The sequence below is a fragment of the Anolis carolinensis genome, chromosome 4 (genome assembly GCF_035594765.1).
Source record: "Anolis carolinensis isolate JA03-04 chromosome 4, rAnoCar3.1.pri, whole genome shotgun sequence".
Classification (NCBI taxonomy): Eukaryota; Metazoa; Chordata; class Lepidosauria; order Squamata; family Dactyloidae; genus Anolis; species Anolis carolinensis.
The window spans coordinates 248386255-248406572 of NC_085844.1; the positions used below are offsets into that span (position 1 = coordinate 248386255).

Sequence of the window (20318 nt, forward strand, 5' to 3'; positions counted from 1 at the left end):
GTATTACTAAGTGGTAACTTTTTGGCCCTGAGTACAAAGTGTAAATAACAACAACATCAACAATTACATGTGAATATGTCCCTCGAAAAATCGAAAATCGAAAAATCAGCTGATGACCCAAAATACAGACTGTGCAAGGAAACCGACGAAACCATTGATCATATCCTCAGCTGCTGTAAGAAAATCGCACAGACAGACTACAAACAGAGGCACAACTATGTGGCCCAAATGATTCATTGAAACTTATGCCTCAAGTACCACCTCCCAGCAGTAAAGAAGTGGTGGGATCACAAACCTGCAAAAGTATAAATGAGCACGCAAAGATACTGTGGGACTTCCTAATCCAGACTGACAAAGTTCTGGAACACAACACACCAGACATCACAGTTGTGGAAAAGAAAAAGGTTTGGATCATTGATGTCGCCACCCCAGGTGACAGTTGCATTGACTAAAAACAACAGGAAAAACTCAGCCGCTATCAGGACCTCAAGATTGAACTTCAAAGACTCTGGCAGAAACCAGTGCAGGTGGTCCCGGTGGTGATGGGCACACTGGGTGCCGTGCCAAAAGATCTCAGCCGGCATTTGGAAACAATAGACATTGACAAAATCCCAATCTGCCAACTGCAAAAGGCCACCCTACTGGGATCTGCGCGCATCATCCGAAAATACATCACACAGTCTTAGACACTTGGGAAGTGTTCGACTTGTGATTTTGTGATACGAAATCCAGCATATCTATCTTGTTTGCTGTGTCATAATAAAATAATAATAATAATAATAATAATAATAATAATAATAATAATAATAATAATAATAATAATGGGATTTTCAGAGATGGAGCAGCCACCCAAAAGGCCCTGTCTCTTATGTTCCTATTAGATATAACTGAGGAGCCCCAGGTGGCGCAGTGGGTTAAAGCCTTGTGACTTGAAGGTTGGGTTGCTGACCTGAAGGCTGCCAGGTTCGAATCCAACCTGGGGAGAGCACAGATGAGCTCCCTCTATCAGCTCCAGCTCCATGCGGGGACATGAGAAAAGCCTCCCACAAGGATGGTAAAAACATCAAAACATCCAGACGTCCTTTGGGCAATGCCAATTCTCTCACACCAGAAGCAACTTGCAGTTTCTCAAGTCACTCCTGACACACACAAAAATTAGATGTAACTGTTAGATAGAAAGAGCGTAGCAGAAAAATACTATTGATGGACATGCGGAATACTGAAAGCACCTGGGTAATGACTGTGAGTGTCATGATGTAATACTTAAGGGGTATAGTATTGGCGGAATCATAACCATTTGAAGGTTATTGCAAAGGGGTTGCATCAGCTAATCTCCCTTACTGATGACCTGTCAGTATGTGACTATAAAAAAAGGGTGGTGGTGAAAGGATCCATCTGTCTCTCTCCTGCATGGCTCATTCTGAGTATCTGTCTATTTTGTATATGACTCTTTGAGGATCTAATTGTTTGTGCAATTGTAAGGGCAAGCCTGGAAGTGGATTTTAAGGAGAGGCAAAAGGAAACAGAGCAGAGACATCATTCAGCTAGAATAGCTGCCAGAAATGCAGTTGAGTATTTGGGAACCACCCTAGCAGCTGTGAGGGGACTCAGGGCTATAAAGCAGAAGCAGGTGCAGCCAGCTCTTGCTGGTAACAAACTGACTCTTCGCTCCCCTTGTGCCTGCTTCATGTCTGCATCTGGGAAACTGCTCCTAAGGATTTATTGCTGTTTCTTTGTCTGAAGTAAGACTGCTATTCAATTTGGGAATTTATCAGAGACTAAGAATTGTGCTTGCCCTAAGACTTCCTTGCTTCCTTTTGCATTATTCCACTGAGTATGCTGTACTTTATGTTTTGCTGAAGTAAAGCAGTTTTCATTTACTTACCACAGTGTTTTAAGGCTGTTCTTGAATGACAAAACAGGACATCCAAATAATTTGGATGAAAACCTGAATCCGTGATTTTACTAAATACTGTGTAAGTAAGATCAAATGTTTGCAGTTGGACTCTGCTGATAGATGGGCTGAAGCGTGTTTTAACCGAGAAGGACTCAGCTGTATTTTGTTTGCATCTGGGACACTTGCTATCCAGAGCACAGCAGTTCTGGGAGGTCATGATTTGGAAACCATAAATCATTTCACAAACCCATCTTGTAACAATACCTGTGAGATTGGTGGGGCAGAGAGAAGGACCTTCACAGATTAAGTTAAAGCAGAGAAATGCCTTTCAGATAGTCTGGATCTAAGGTATATGCCATTGGTTGTAAGATGCACACTCATTTCAGTACCAGTAACAATAAAAACATAAGTTGCACCCACGATTCTAAGGACCCTTCCACACAGCCATATAACCCAGAATATCAAGGCAGATAATCCACAATATCTGCTTTCAATTGGGTTATCTGAGTCCACATTGCCATATCATCCAGTTCAATTTTATACAGCTGTTTGGAAGGGGCCCTAGATGATCCCATTTTTAGAGATCTTTATATGGGGGAAACATGTGTCTTTAAATAGTAATGTTTTATAGGTTAAAAGCAACACTTCTAATTGTGCCCAAAAAAAAGATCAAGTGGAGCTTTCCCACTTTTTTCCACTTTTGCCTCTGTGTCTGTCTATATGTGGTTGTCTATATAGGTCGTTTGTCTACTGGCATTGAATGTTCATCACGTATATGTGCATTGTGATCCACCCTGAGTCCCCTTCGGGGTGAGAAGGGCAGAATATAAATACTTCAAATAAATAAATAAATAAATAAACAAACAAATATACACAGTTGCCTGATGCATGGAGGGGAAAAACCATATGTGCAGAAAAAAATCCTTCATAACACTTGAGGATGCTCAAATACAATGACAATACTGTGTGAGAAATATTCATTTTTTTCTCCTGTTATGGGGAGAAAAGAGCAGGAATTATTTATCCTTGCATGCTATGCATTGTTGCACTCTGGTAAGGCAATGCCTCAGAAATGTTGCATTGTTAATAACAGCAATGAGGCCAATATGGAAAGATTGCCATAACAGGCTATGTAAACTCCTGGAAATACTTCTGAAGATCCTTCTTTGGAGAGTTTCAGTAGAGGATCACATTTATGTTGTATTTAACCTTATTTTGGGGACTAGTGCAGGCATGGGCAAACATTGGCCCTCCAGGTGTTTTGGACTTCAACTCCCACAATTCCTAACAGCCGGTAGGATGGATGCATGCCATGGATTGCATGCTGGCATCTAGGAAAAAAAGAGATTGGAGGGGATGGTGTTTGCCTCAAGAACTGCCACTAAAGAACCTTGTCTGCCCTCTGCTTGAGAAGTTTTAATGAGCCATATGGGGTATTTTTCCTATACAGTGAATGCCAAGTATTGCTCAAACCTTTGCAATAAAAACCCATCCGGTTCCTATAAAATCTGTCAGGTCCGTCCAATTCTCCAGTATCTCCAGAATGTTGCTGTTCTCCAGGGCAACGTCTCGTCTGTTTCTGTTTTCTTTCCCAAGGACAACGGGCTGCATCATCTCGCTGCCTCTGCTCATCCCTTCCAACATGTCAGGGATGTGGCCAAGAAGCATCACAGCGTGGTCAGGATAGGAAATTTTATTAACGAGGAAGAATTAAATGAATGCAAACGCCATTTGCATCTTAAACTCAGTTTGCAGCAATGGACAAACTATGAACATGGGAGGAGGAAGGGATGCCTGGAATCCTTCCAAATTTAGATTTTGTGACATCCCATACTCAGGTATGCATAGAGGAATGCTTGCCTTACTCTGGAGTGTTGGTTTCATAGGGGTTTCTTTCTTTGATTTGGAAATAATGTTGTTGAGGATGACTGGCCTGAAACAGCAGAATAGTACTCCTCAAATGGGCCCTTTGAGCAGATAGCAATGACATCTAAGCCTAGTTGGTATCATTGGCCATCATCTCCACATCAACTGAGCCATTTCACTAAGATGATGGGAAGAAAAGCTATAATACACACACACACACACACACACACACACACAAAAACATTCACCTGGAATCCCATGTCCAGTTCTGGGCACTTCAATTCAAAAAGGATATGGACAAACTAAAATGTATGAAGGTCTGAAAGCCAAGCCCTTCAAGAAACATCTACATCTGTTTAGCTTTTAGGAGAAAAGAAAGCCAACCAAGGACATGATAGCCATGTTCAAATATTTGAAAGGATGTGACCCTGAGGATGGGGCAAACCTTTTTTTGCTGCTCTGGATAAAACGTGGAGAAATCAATTCAATTACAGGAAGAAAAGATTTCACAGAAACATTAGGAAGAACAACCTGATAGTAAGATCCTTTTTGTTGTGGCATATACTCCCTCAGAGTCCATAGAAGTCTCCATCTAGATGTCCGCACCACCTGCTTAGTCCATCAAGCGGCCACAATCAAACCAGTACTAACTATACCATCACATCCATCACATCCATCATGCCACCATCTGGACCACCAGGTAAACAATCCTCCATCTAAGAGGTTTCATATTCCTGGCCCTTCAAGCACTTCATATCACTCTCTCCAATCCCCCAAGACTTTAATATCCCACCCAAATTCGGGACTCAGCGGACTTCATAGTTTGACAGGGCCTGGGTGGTAATTTGCAAACCATCAAATGTTCAGGGAGGATCTTCCTACCCTGGGGTTGTTATGTCCTATAGCATCTCAAATCAAACTCTGCCAGTGGTTGGTTTACAACTGAAGGATGTACTATGAGGGGCCAGGAGGGTGTTCCTTCTGGTTGGGGATCACCCATTATGATGCTCCTGGACAGAAGGAGATGCAAAGGTGGAGACTGCCCAGGGATCACAAGAGAACACACATTGTCCCTGGCCTGTCCCTGTCCGTGAATAGTCTAGACCAGTGGTTCTCAACCTGTGGGTCCCCAGATGTTTTGGCCTTCAACTCCCAGAAATCCTAACAGCTGATAAACTGGATTTCTGGGAGTTGTACGCCAAAACACCTGGGCACCCACAGATTGAGAACCACTGGTCTAGAGCAAGGGAAGTAACAACCCCACTCTATTCTGCTTTGGTCAGACCTCACCTGGAATAACCCTGTGCCCAATTCTGGGGAAAGCAATTCAAGAAAGATATTGAGAAGCTGGAAGGTGTCCAGAGAAGGGCAACCAAAATGGTTGGTTGCTGGAAATCATGAAATGCTATGAAAAGCAGGTATGTTTAACCTGGGGAAAAGAAGGCGAAGTGATGACATGAAAGCCATATTGCAGTATTTGAAATGATGTCACATTGAGGAGGGGACAGGCTTATTTTCTGCTGTTTTGGAGACAACATCTGGGGCCCCACAAGTTGAGAACCACTGGTCTAGGTAACCAAAGTGACAGGCACACCGGGGTGGAAAGTCCTGCTACTCAATGCCAGATCAGTCAATGGTAAAATAGCTGCCACCCAGGATCTGATCCTGGCTTGCATTACAATGGCCTGGTTGGACAAGCGGGGGGGGGGGGGGGGATAAACCTCTCCCAGGTTTGTCCACCAGGTTTCTGTGTGCAGCAGCAGGTGAGACCCAGGGGCGGGGAGGAGGAGTTGCAGTAGTCTATTGGGATTCCATCCCACATTTGAATTTGTCTACCTAAGGATGAGTGGCCAGGACAGAACAGGGATTCTGTTGGTGTACCATCCACCCTGCTGTTCAGCAGTCTCCCTGCCTGAGCTAGCTGGGGTATTCTCGGGCCTGGTGTTGGAGTTCCAATAGTTAATAGTGCTGGGGGAATTCAACATCCATGCCAAGACTGTCCCGTCAGGAATGGATCAGCAATTCATGGCCATCATGATGACCATGGGTCTGTCCCAAATGGTTTCTGGTCCCACCCATAGTGCTGGATGCACATTAAACCTGGTCATCTGTTCGGGATGAGATGAGGGTGATGGTATAATGGACGAATTGTCTATAGTTCCTTTGTCATGGACTGATCACTACTTGGTCAGGTTCAGCCTCACTGGGGCTCTGAACCTCTGCAGGGGTGGAGGACTGATTAGGATGCTCCATCCAAGGAGGCTAATGGATCTGGATGGATTCCTGATGGCTCTTGGGGAGTTTCCTACCATTTTGATAGATGATTCTGTCAAAGCTTTGGTAGGCTTCTGAAATAAGGAGGTTACCAGGGCAGTTGACACAATCGCTCCTGGACATCTCCTTTCACAGAGTAGCGCCAAATCAGCCCCCTGCAATGGCAGTTGAAGTGGTGTCAAACTGCATTTATTTTACACTGTATGCACCCCATATTAACTAAAACCACAAATAATCAAACCTACAAAATTAAACCTTCAGAAGCAGAGGGCTGATTGTTATATCTATATATATAAAAGGGTAATGAAATTTCGGCCTAGGACAAAACAACAAAACTACACATCCCAGAAACACTAAACTTGGCAGCACAACCCCTCATCCATGCCTCTACGTTCATACAACAAAAAGAAAAGAAAAATAAAGTCCTAATTAGAGGGAGAGGAATAATTGTTTTTATCCGATTGCTGCCAGTTAGAAGGCTAAGCTCTGCCCACTTGGTCTCCTAGCAACCCACTCAGCCCAGGGGACAGGCAGAGTTAGGTCTCACTTAGGCCTCTTCCACACTGCCTACAAAATATAGATTATCTGATTTTAACTGGATTATATGGCAGTGTAGACTTAAGGCCCTTCCATACAGCTATATTACCCATTTATAATGGACTTAATGTAAGGTAAAACCCTTTACCTTAACTACTACCAGTTCCTCAATACTTTATTTCCCATACCACCATACTTCGCCACAGCAACGTGTGGCCGGGCACAGCTAGTATCTATATATATAAAAGGATGATGAAATTTCAGCCTAGGACAAAACAACAAAACTACACATCCCAGAATCACTAAACTTGGCAGCACAACCCCTCATCCATGACTCTATGTTCATACAACAAAAATAAAAGAACAATAAAGTCCTAATTAGAGGGAGAGGAATAATTGTTTTTATCCAATTGCTGCCAGTTAGAAGGCTAAGCTCCATCAGGGGAAAACCTTTACCCTTTACCTTAACTACCACCAATTCCTCAATACTTTATTTCCCATACCACCATACTTCACCACAGCAACGCGTGGCCGGGCACAGTTAGTCTATATATATAAAAGAGTAGTGGTGTCCATTCCTCCCACTAAACAACAAAAGTACAAGCCCCAGAACCTAGAAATTTGGCAGTACAATCCAGCATATCTATCTTGTTTGCTGTGTCATACAATAAAATAAATATAATATAGGACAATAATAATCAATCTATATATATAAAAGGGTAATGGAATCACGGCACCAGACAAAACAACTAAACTAAACGCCCCACAACCTCGAAAATTGACAGCACAATTTCTCATCCACGCCTCTACGTTCATACAACAAAAAGAGAAAAAAAAAGTTAAGTCCTAGCCACAGCAACATGTGGCCGGGCACAGCTAGTATATATCTATAGGAAGGGATGAGTCTTCCCATGCTTTTAAAAGTCTGAAGGAGTGTACTGTTCTGTAGGATGTCCTATGTGTTGAGACCTATCTGTTGAAATGAACGGCCTTCTTCTTTATGCACAAGGCTCATTCGTGTGTGCCGGCTCAGCACATTTAGGCATGCAATTGCACTTGAGAAATGTGCTGAAAGGCCTCTCTGGTGCTGACAGAAAGTGCAGCGCATGTGTTGATGAGCCTTTGGCTTTTTTTCCATCCTGACTTCCCCCTTGGCTGAAGAAAAAAGTGCCTGGATGCCTGCCACCAATTTCTTTCTCTTCTCTCCAATGGAAGGGACTTGATGAGAACCAGACCCAAGCAAAGTGCAAGACTATTGGCACAACAGGGCCCCACCTGAGGGTGCGTCTGCACTGTGGAATTAATGCAGTTTTATACCACTTTAAGCACCGTGGCTCAAGGCTATGGAACTCTGGGAGTTGTAGTTTGGTGGGGCACCAGCACTCTTGGGCAGAGAAAGCTATAAACCTTGTGAAACTGCAACTCCCATGATTCCATAGCATTTGAGGCACGGCTCTTAAAGTAGTGTCAAATTGCATTAATTCTATAGTGTAGATATGCACCTGAGATGCACCAACTTTGAGAGAAAAACGTACAAGTATATATCACCATTATCATTATCATCACGACCCTTCTTTGAGGATTATTATTCTAAATTTTTTAAATTTTCTATCTAATTGCAGAAACGTCTTTGAACTTATTCCATCAGGAAATAGCTGCAATGGCTAATTATTTGAAAAGGACTTTGCATGTGCTTCATTAACACTGGTTGAATCTACAGTGTCATGGAATACAGTTTGAAACTGCACTATATATTAAGTGTAGATTCATATAATGCAGTTTAATTGCATTAAACTGCATTATATGAGTCTAAGCTAGCCATATAATGCAGTTCCAAATTGCATTATATGGCAGTGTAGATGGGATTGCTGATAGGCTGTATCAACACTAAGGAGTTAAAGCACTACTTTAACTACCATGCATTTTAATGTGTCCTGGGATATCTAGTTTGTTGAAGTAGTCAGGATTCATTGTAGACATTTTTGCTTCACACGCACACTTTGTACACAAATCCTGAAGATAATTTTACACACAATATTGTGTGTGCTGCACAAAGTTTGTGTTCATTCAGCTATGGGAAAGCAAAAATATCACTCTTTCAGCCAAATATATGGACAATTTTGGAGCATTTCAGATACCTGATGACAATAAATCCTTAGGTTCCATAATTAGGTGATAGAGCAATTAAAGTGGCACCAAACTGGTGTAATTGCACAGTGTGGACACACCTAGAGTCCCAGTATATCCTCAGTAACTCATATAAACCTCCTACCCATGCAATGTGATTTTGACATCCTCATTTTGGCAAGTCAGTCAAAAGATGTTGAGAAAAACAGAAAAGGGGAAATATTACAGAATATTAAGATTCTCCTCCAACAGCCTCAGAAGATAGTGGGCCCTCCTTTGAGAAAAAGTAGATGATCTGTGATCAGTTGAAGGAGTAGATTCCCCATCTCAATCAGAGGGATCTGCTCCCCATGGCTGGGAGATTCTGGATTCTGTAATCTCCCCAAGTATTATTTGGACTACATCAACATTGAGGTTGTTTCCAACTCTATAATATTCATGTTGGAAGCACATCCACAGGCATCCTGTTCAATATTTATGAGATTTATGGGACCTGGGATCTCATAACTTTGAGATTAATGCAGTTTGATACACTGCCAGAAGAGATCTGACAGCTGAATCAGGTATCAGGATTCAAGACGCAACTGAAGAGCCATATCTTCCGGCAGGCCTATCCAAGTCAGTTTTAACTTGTGAATTTTAATCTGCATTTCATCCGTGGATTTTAACTCTGTGTATTGAGTTACATGTGTTTTAAGGATGTTTTACCTCTTGTTTAACAATGTTCTCTGCCTCAAGCCACAGGGAAAGCTCAGATTATTATTACAGTAGAGTCTCACTTATCCAACATAAACGGGCCGGCAGAACGTTGGATAAGCGAATATGTTGGATAATAAGGAGGGATTAAGGAAATGCCTATTACACATCAAATTAGGTTATGATTTTACAAATTAAGCACCAAAACATCATGTTATACAACAAATTTGACAGAAAAAGTAGTTCAATACACAGTAATGCTATGTAGTAATTACTGTATTTACGAATTTAGCACCAAAATATCACGATGTATTGAAAACATTGACTAGAAAATTGTGTTGGATAATCCAGAAGGTTGGATAAGTGAGACTCTACTGTATTACTACTACTACTACTACTACACAGGCAGACAAATGTCAGTGTTCTGGAAAAAGCAAAGACCAACAACATTAAAGCAATGATCCTTCATCATGCATTTTGCTGGACCAAATGCTATGTTCGTCCGAATGCCCGATCACCATCTTCCAAAGCAGGTATTTTACTCTCAACTCAAAAACAGAAAATGAATGTTGGTGGAAGCTGCCTTGAGTCCCCCTCGGGGTAGAGAAAGGCAGGATATAAAAACTGTAAATAAATAATAGCAAACGAGATTGAAAGATTAATTTAGCTAGCTTCCGAAAATGTGGCATAAACACTGGACACTGAGCTTCTAACTGGAGGTCAGCTGTGACCAACAGTGATGTGGAATTCAAAGAGGCAGGAATACAGGGTAAAAAAAAACATATCAAGAGGAAGAAGGAAACTCTTGTTGGGAATGCCTTCTACCTGGAAACCTACAGTATGTCCTCAGTGTGAAAGACCGTGCAGATCCAGAATATGTCTCTACAGTCATTAATGGACCCACCACAAAGACTCTACTTCTGGAAGACAATCAGACAAGGGATCACACAAGGGACTGTACAATGACTACAAGTGTCAGGATTTCATAGCAGTTAAACAGGGGATCAAATTTAGGTACGCTTTATGCGGGAGGCTAATTTAACTAATTTACAACATCATAAAAACTGCCAGCCAAACATGAGGAAAGGAATGAGGAAGTACAGCCACTAGTGGACAGTGAAGCAACAGCTCCCCCTGTGGCCGGAATCGTGAAGCTGGAAAAAAATGTTAAATGCCTCTGTGTCTGTCTATATGTGTTGTTTGTCTGTTGGCATTGAATGTTTGCCATATATGTGTTCATTGTAATCCGCCCTGAGAAGGGCGGAATATAAATACTGTAAAATAATAAATAAATTACATTCTACTATATAGTTGTACTCATAGATGCATCTCCTAATGCAAGGTCCAAGACATTATGCAGCTAAGGGGACATAATATACAGAATGCCCCAAAATTGAGACAGGAATATTTGCCCTCAAATGGTCCACACTGTCCCTTTTATGTGAGCAAATGCCGTATTTTCCAAGACGACTTCCAGTGAGAAATAACCCCGCCAGAGAAATAAATTTCCCCAAGAGCAAATTAAAGCCTGAAGTCTCCCTAAATATGAGATGAAATGAGCCACAATTTAAAAACAATATCAATAAGTTGAAAGGTCTTCAGAGGAGGACATACAAGATAATGATATTTTTGGAAACTATGGATCTATTTGAGGATCTGGATAGGTTTAGCCTGGATAGGAGAAAGTTATGATGGGACACGGTAGCTGTGTTTGAAAGACTGTCACATTGAGGATGGAACAGATTTGTTCTCTGCTGTTTAAAGACTAGATGGATTCAAATTATGGGGAACATCTTGACTAAGGGAGTCCATCATGCTTCGAATTCCACAGCATTGTTGGTCACAGCTGACCTCCAGTTAGAAGCTCAGTGGCCAGGGCTTCCCAGTTCTCTGTGTTTATGCCACATTTTCGGAAGCTAGCTTTAAATTAATCTTTCAATCTCTTTTGCTATTATTTATTTACAATATTTATATTCTGCCTTTCTCTACCCCGAGGGGGACTCAAGGCAGCTTCCACTGACATTCATTTTCTGTTTTTGAGTTGAGAGTAAAACACCTGCTTTGGAAGATGGTGATCGGGCATTCGGATAACATAGCATTTGGTTCAGCAAAATGCATGGTGGAGGATCATTGCTTTAATGTTGTTGGTCTTTGCTTTTTCCAGAACACTGACATTTGTCTGCCTGTGTAGTAGTAGTAGTAGTATTAGTAGTAGTAGTGGTGGTGGTGGTGGTGGTGGTAGTGATAATAATACTGAGCTTTCCCTGTGGCTCGAGGCAGAGAATATTGTTAAACAAGAGAGAAAACCACCAAGTAGGCTCTATCCTTGCCATTACATGTGCCACTGAAGGAGCAGAGCAAAGAAAGGGCAACGTTAAAACAGGAAAATCCGCAAGACGGGGTGAGCTCTCGTCTGTCAGCTCTAGCTTCCCATCCGGGTGTCTCCTGGGCAATGCCTTTGAAGACGGCTAATTTTCTCACACCAGAAGTGACTTGCCTCAATTCACTTCTGACACGAAAAAAGGGACATTATTATGGATGTTTATGCAAACATGCACACACATAGACACACACACACACATTTTGGAATGCACATACACAAAATCCAAAACACTTCTGGTCCCAAACATTTTGAATAAGAGACACCCAACCTCTGCTTGTTGCATTTTACCAATTCCCAAAGCCTGCGAAGCTGTCAATTGTAAATATTATGATTAAAACCTTTTATTCAACATTGGCAGAATAGTAGTGTCAGCAGGATAAGTGAGGTTAAGGACAGAGTAAGTTTTAAAATCTAAACACAGGTTGAGCATCCCGTATCTGGGATGCTAAAAGATCTGACATTGCCTATTTGGGTGGATGAGACAGTGACGTTTTTGCTTTCTAAGGGTTCAGCATACATAATTATGAAAGTGTCTATATAACTTATATATGAAAATAAATGGATTCCGTGTTAGATTTGAGTCCCATCTCCAAGATCTCCCATTATGTATGTGCAAGTATTCCAAATCCAAGGAAAAGAAACCCAATATCCCAAACAGTTCGGGTCCCAAGCATTTGAGATAAGGGACTGTCACCATTGCGGTGTCCATTTTTAGAAATGAGGCTATTCTAATCCTATCTATAAATGTTTTATTTTTCAAATGGTTTGTCTCTTGGTCTGTTTGGGATTGTTTGTTTATGTATCACTTAATACCTGTGTAACCACCACTATTTTCTTTTCCCAAAGACTAGAAGAGAAAATGGTAAAGAAACCAAAAATAATCCATGTAACATATGAGAGGTGCTCTGGTAGCGATTTTAAGTGGATTGAAATAGCCATAGGTAGGATCACAGTAGCAAACAAATGTGGTGTTGGGCTATGATCTTGGAAAACAGGATTTGAATCCTTGCTTGGCTAATAATAATATTTATTTATTTATTTATTTATTTATTTATTTATTATTTATTTACAGCATTTATATTCTGCCCTTCTCACCCCGAAGGGGACTCAGGGCGGATCACATTACACATATAGGCAAACATTCAATGCCTTTTAACATAGAACAAAGACAAACAAACATAGGCTCTGAGCCGGGCCTCGAACTCATGACCCTAGGTCAGAGTGATTCATTGCAGTGATTGATTGCAGCTTCTCTCCAGCCTAAACCACAGCCCGAGCCCATAATAATAATAATAATAATAATAATAATAATAATAATAATAATAATAATAATAATAATGTTGCAATCCCAGATGACAGCAGAATCAATGAGAAGCAACTGGAAAAACTGATGCGATACAAGGACTTAAAGATCAAACTGCAAGGACTCTGGCACAAGCCAATAAAGGTGGTCCCAGTGGTGTTCGGCACACTGGGTGCAATGCCTAAAGACCTTGGCCAGTACTTGAAAACAATCAGCGTTGTCAGCTGCAAAAGGCCACTCTACTTAGATCTGCTCGCATTATTTGCCGATATATCACATAGTCCTAGACACTTGGGAAGTGTCCGTTGTATGATCCAATACAACAGCCAGCAGAGTGATCTTGTTTGCTGTGTACTAATCTTGTTGTGTATCAAATAACAACAACAACAATAATGGGAACCTACTGGGTGACCTTGTGCATGTCACACTCTCTCGGCCTCAAAGGAAGGCAAAGACAAACTCCTTTAAAAAAATGTTGCCAGGAAAACTTTGTGATATGTTCACGTTAGGGTCTCTGAAAATCAGAAATGACTTGAAGGTGTACAACAACAACCTTGCTGTTTGCTAGATTCTTGGATAGACTCCAAATCCCTGAAAGACCCATAAGCCTGTAATATTTGGGACACTGTGTCATCAAGTTAGTAATAATAGTAATCATCCTCCTACAGTAACATGGTTCACAAATAAGGACTTCTGCTTATTCTTTTTAATCATCCTCTAAGCAATTTCACTTTAATGCCTGCAAAATATCACCCCTGTCAAAACAAAAACATAAAAAGGATGGGAAAAAGGTCTTTCCCCTTTCTTAACTCCATGTATATATATAAAAGCTTAAAAGTTTCCTGATAGTTCCCTTTTTTTACATCATCGTTCTCCCTGCTTAATTTGAAAGCCTTGAATAGTTGGACTTTGCAACATCTTTTTCCCGATCATTGTTTAGATGCCTTGTTTGGATCTTTTGCACCTCCTGGCTATTAGTGTCCCACCTGTGCATCTATACTGAAGAGTTATTGCACTTTGATGCCACTTTGATTGCTATGGGTTAATACTTTGGAATCATTGGAGTTGTAGTTTTACAAGGTCTTCAGCCTTCTGTGTCAAAGAGGGCTGGTGTCTCACCAAACTCCAGCTCCGGCGATCAAATGGCACTGAGCCATAGCAGCTAAAGTGGTCTCAAACTGTGTTGATTCAACAGTGTAGGTGCACCCTAAGATGTTAATTTAGGAAACAGGATGGAAGGGAGGCAGTAGATTTGGGGAAAGGAAAAAAGCTGCGTATCCAAAAGGAAAAGCACAACAGTTATTCCAGCATTTGTTGACAGGTTTTTCAGGAGTCTGTTGTGCAAACATCTGTTTGATGTCAGTCAGACAAAAGTCAAAAGAGGGAACTTAAATCTGACATCAGAGATGACATTGAGCAGGTACAGGATGGGAAATAGCAGCTCTTCTAAACATCTTGCCTGTCTCCAGTGTGGAAGTGGCTCTTTTGGATGACAACTCCGAGAATCCTTCCCTATCCTACCCATGGAAGCAGAAAGTTGTTGCCCAAAAGCATAGGCATAGGCAAACTTGGGCCCTCCAGGTGTTTTGGATTTCAACTCCCACAATTCGTAACAGCCAGTAGAAGGGCCTGGAGGGCCAAAGTTTGCCCATGCTTGCCCTAGCATGAGCTTTTGCCGATAACCGTCCACTTTGGTGCATCTTAATAAGTTGATTATTATAAACCAGTTAACTCAAAAGCACAGCCAGGTTCAATGTGTTATTGAAGGTTTTCATGGCCAGGATCACAGGGTTGTTGTGTGTTTTCCGGGCAGTATGGCCATGTTCATCTGAGGATACCTGCCATAGATGTGGGCGAAATGTCAGGAGAGAATGCTTCTGGAACATGGCCATACTGCCCGGAAAACACACAACAACCCTGAAGCCAGGTTCCTTCATGGCATTCTAATAAAAGAAGAAACAACTTCCGCAAGATTTGTAGCACCCTTCTTTCTCTCATTTGATTCCACCAGAGCTCCTAAGGATGAGACAAGACGCTAAACAGGAGAAAATCCATGTGTAAGTAAGACAATAATGAAGCAATAGGAAGATTTCTATCTAAATTCTGAATACAGACCTGGTCTGGGGTAATAAAGAAACCAGCATAGTGTAGTAGTTTGACTCTGGTAGTATAGTAGAGTCTCACTTATCTGACATAAATGGGCTGGCAGAACGTTGGATAAGCGAATATGTTGGATAATAAGGAGAAATTAAGGAGAAGCCTATTAAACACCAAATTAGGCTATGATTATACAAATTAAGCACCAAAACATCATGTTATACAACAAATTTGACAGAAAAAGTAGTTCAATACGCAGTAATCCAATGCATTTTTGTAGTCAATGTTTTCAATATATTGTGATATTTTGGTGCTAAATTCATAAATACAGTAATTACAACATAATAGCACCAAAATATCATGATGTATTGAAAACATTGACTACAAAAATGCGTTGGATAATCCAGAACGTTGGATAAGCGAATATTGGATAAGTGAGACTCTACTGTAGTTTGACTATGACTTCCTCGCTTTGCCATGGAAACTCACTGGGTGACCTCAGTGATGTCAAAAGAAAGCAACGGCAAACTACCTCGAACAAACTTGCATACAACAATAACAACTGGAATTATAAACAAAACCATACACTCAAACCTAGAGACAATATGTGTGTTTTGGAAAGTGCTAAAACATCATTTTGGAGGAGTGCATGCACCTGGCACAGCATTTGTAAGACTTGGCAAAAGTTATGGAGTCAGAACAGCAGGGGAGAGGAAGGAGGAAAAAGGATCAATTCATCTTGGCCTCCCCCGTCTTGAAAAACAGCCACGCAAATAAATGGTTTGCAGGTTTTTTGAGTTATCGCATCGAACACTTGATAACTGAGTGCTTGATAAGCGAGTGACCCATACCTTGTTTCCTCCGTCGGGCTTGCGTGAGCATTTCCATGGAGTTGATGAACCACAGTAACAGGAAAAGTACGATCCACTGCATCTGGCCAGGAGTTAAATGGGTCAAGGAAAGAATCAGATCCTCCTTTTTGTCTCCCTCCTTGGTGACAAAGTGAAGGAGAGAGAGAGAGAAGGTAACTTGCGAGGAGTTTGAAAGAAACAGAAGCCCGTCACAGCATCCTCAAGGAATGATGTCTTGGCAGAAGACGGTCATAAAAGATGGCATGGGCATCCAAGGTGAAGCGGAAAGATGTTCAGTCCGTCGGCAGGACCATGGTGCCGAAGAGGCATTGGTGGCACATCCCTTATAAGCGACAGTGACACGGCCCTCCCCTTCACCTGTCTCAAGGTGATCTCCACATCAAAGGGATGCGCACAAGGAGGCTTGCCAATGGGGCTGGCACCAAGGTAGACCCATCTGTGGACACGGCTGCTCTCTTGTTCTCAGCGTGCCCTGCTCCGGTCCAACTCCTGCCATGGCTAGAAGGAAACCAGGTTCAACGCAAACCCTTCCCAAATTATTGGGGTGGAGTTAGAGGATTAACCGTGTCCCTGCCAACCAACCACAGAAAGTCGCCCCTTGCCCTGGTCTTGCCGTGGACAGATTTTCTGGATTAGCCGGACATGAAGTGCTCGCCTTTCCTCCAGATCCAAGCTCGGGAAGGGGGAAATTTAATCACCGCATGAATGTACTCGACCGCATTCCTTATGACGAACTCGGTGTCTCCTGGCAGGGGGTGAGGAGGAGGAGGAGGCCCCCCTTTCTGAACACAGCAAGAAGTCCAACAAGTCCCAGCCTCGGCTTTTTTACGGCCAGTCTTGACTAATCATATTTCTTCTCATTCATTTCACAGCTACTGACCTGACTGGGTCTTTTCAGGGCCTGAGCCTGGAGCTGCGGAGCGTGTTTCTTCCTCTCATCCTCCAGCCTTTCAAGTGTGGTCTCGCGTGTTCGTTAGCCGAAGAGCCGAGCGCTACGGCTTTCCACAGACACTTGGCACAGGCAAACACGCTCCATAGCCAGGAAAGAAAATCCAAATGGATTTCAAAGGAGGAGGGAAAACTGAGAATCCAAACCAACAAGGAATGCGAGAAAGGGGGAAGAAGCAAGAAGAAAACAGCAGACGTTCTCTTTCTTTTTCTGAACTGATTATTAGCTGATGCAGGATTAAGCACTTACCAATACAAGTTTGCTGGTCAGTCATTACTATATATAAAAAAGCATTATTACAATCGGAGGGCAAGGATGTAACTTACATTTTCAAGGAGAACACAATCTGTCTGCCTGTCTGTCATCTATCTATTTATCATCTGTCATCTATCTAGTGGTCATCTCTCTCGCTCTCATTTATGTATCTCTACTGAATGGATGCCAGCCGGACTGCTGACCTGAAGGTTACCATGAGACAGGGTGAGCTCCCATCTGTCAGCTCTAGCTTGTGGGGACATGAGAGAAGCCTCTCAGCAGGATGGTAACACATCTGGGCATCCTCTGGGCAAACCCTTTTAACTTATACAGTAGAGTCTCACTAATCCAAGCTAAACGGGTCAGCAGAAGCTTGGAAAAGTGAATATCTTGGATAATTAGGAGGGATTAAGGAAAAGCCTATTAAACATCAAATTAGGTTATGATTTTACAAATCAAGCACCAAAACATCATGTTATACAACAAATTTGACAGAAAAGGTAGTTCAATATGCAGTAATGTTATGTTGAAATTACTGTATTTATGAATTTAGCACCAAAATATCATGATATATTGAAAACATTGACTACAAAAATGGCTTGGATAATCCAGAAGCTTGGATAAGCGAGGCTTAGATAAGTGAGACTCTACTGTAATTAGAAGCCCCCAGTGGCACAATGGGTTAAACCTTTGTGCCGGCAGGACTGCTGACCAACAGGTTGGCAGTTCAAATCCGAGGAGAGTGGGTGAGCTCCCATCTGTCAGCTCCAGCTTCCCATGCAGGGACATGAGAGAAGCTTCCCACAGGATGGTAAAACATCAAACATCTGGGCATCCCCTGGGCAACATCCTTGCAAATGGCCAATTCTCTCACACCAGAACCGACTTGCAGCTTCTCAAGTCGCTCCTGACATGAAAAAAATCTGTCAATCGATCTATCAATAGGTATCTATTAAAGCACTTCAATTTATCCTATCTCCAGGATATCAGGACAGCACAAAATATATATGATGGGAAACATTTCCAGATTAAAATAAGCAAAAAATTTCAACCTGTCAAAAATTAAAATCCACCTGAAGAGCAACAGTTAAAGCTGCTTTTAGAATCTACAGCCATTTAAAACCATGTACATGTAGATTTAAAGTGCGTAACTCCTTGTATGGTTTATTTGGTTTGTTGTTTTATTTGGGCTTGGCCCCATGTAAGCCGCCCCGGGTCCCTTCGGGGATATGGTAGCGGAGTATAAAAATAAATTATTATTATTATTATTATTATTATTATTATTATTATTATTATTATTATTAAGGCTTTAATAAAATGTTTCAACTATGAACAATTTCTCAAGGATCGGCCAACGTAACCCATCACTTTTTAAAAATGACCACAGAAAACGGCAAACAGAATGTTCTAATTTCTTTCATTAATATATAGAAATTCAATACTTACCAGGTGTCACCAAAGCACATAGAAACAAATACAGCCAAAAGAAAAGGAAAAACAGCAATGCCAGTCTTTGCAAGTATCTTTATTTCATCCTGTTTTTCAAAATCTACTGAGTGAGGACACTAAAAATACTCAGGTGTAATGTCAGCATTCCCTTGTTAAATAAAACACCAGATTGAAATAAGAACTCTTCTTTCTGATGCATTTCACCTTCTGTGTGTTTTGTGCGATCGGTGAATTGGAACTTTACACAACTTGACAACTAATTCCAAATGCATTTTTATCCCCCCCCCCCCCATTCTCTGTCTCTCTTCGAGTTCCACAACGTTGTTTCTTTAATAATAACAAAACTTGTTCAACTTTGTATTTTCTTGGTGGGGAAAAAGATATTCTACTCTGGAAGAAATTCATTCTTTTATAAACACAAACTTTGTGAGATGTTCCTGTAAGCTGGTTTTAAAGGAGGAGGAAAGAAAGATATGGATCTAAAGATCCTGGACTTAACAAAAAGACCGACATGGATTTGGTGCGGGAAAGAAGAAATGTTTTGATGAGAAGCGTAAAAATTGTGTCACCCTTTTCTTGTGCTTACCATAGATAAGGGGTATGTTTTGGATCAGCCCTTTAAATGTGTATTTCACTCACAATTGCTCAGTTCTTTTAGTTACAATGGAAACAACTCTCTAATAAACTGCAAGCTGCAATGAATATAGTCAGACGCGTACTCTGTAAATTCCATATCCAAATCCTGGTATTGTTTGACATCTTTATAAACAACTTGGAGGATGGAATAGAGAGTATACTTATCAAAGTTGCAGATGACACCAAATTAGGAAGGATATTTCATACCCCGGAGGATGAGATCTGGATGCAAAACGGTCTGAATAGATTGAAGAACTGGGTCAAAACACACAAGATTTCAGCATGGGGAATTGTAAGGAACTACATTTAGGCAAGAGAAATAAAATGCACAAATATAGGATGGGTGGCAGATGTGCAATACATATGAAATGAATCCCAGGGTTTTAGTAGACCACAAGATGAATGTGAGTCAACAGTGTGATTCTAGGCTGCATCAATAGAAATAGAATATCCAGATCAAGGGAAGTAACATTCCCATTGTGTTGTCGAAGGCTTTCATGGCCGGGATCACAGGGTTGTTGTATGTTTTCCGGGCTGTCTGGCCATGTTCTAGAAGTATTCTCTCCTGACATATTCTCAACCAGAGAAATCAGCCATAGCAGAGCACTTGATGAACCAACCTGGACACAGTATATTATTTGAGAACACAGAAATGCTTGACCACTCCACAACTATCATGTCGGACTACACAGAGAAGCCATTGAAATCCACAAGCATGTGGACAACTTCAACAGAAAGGAGGAAATGATGAAAATAAACAAAATTTTTGAGTTTTAAAAAAACTCAAAAATCAGAACAGTAAATAAGAAGCAACACTCTGAAAACAGAGGAGTTCCAGACATGGGAACCAGGGGCAGCTAATGACGCTGAACAAAGGATGCCCCCAGGCAGGAAGAAGCCAGGAGATGAAGCTATTCAATGTTAATCAAGGTGATTAACTACAACATTCACACTGGCCTCCAACTGACAAAGAGTTC

The 20318-nt window shown here is 41.4% G+C and overlaps 1 protein-coding gene across 1 annotated transcript in view; it reads right to left on the bottom strand.

Moving 5' to 3' along the window:
* rspo4 (R-spondin 4) overlaps window positions 1-17075 on the bottom strand; it is a 56691-nt gene extending 39616 nt beyond the window's left edge. The window contains exon 1 of the mRNA XM_062979119.1: window positions 16032-17075. Within this exon, the coding sequence (XP_062835189.1) occupies window positions 16032-16113 (82 nt within the window). The 5' untranslated portion in view covers window positions 16114-17075. The remainder of the gene's footprint in view (window positions 1-16031) is intronic.
* Window positions 17076-20318: the final 3243 nt, after the last annotated feature.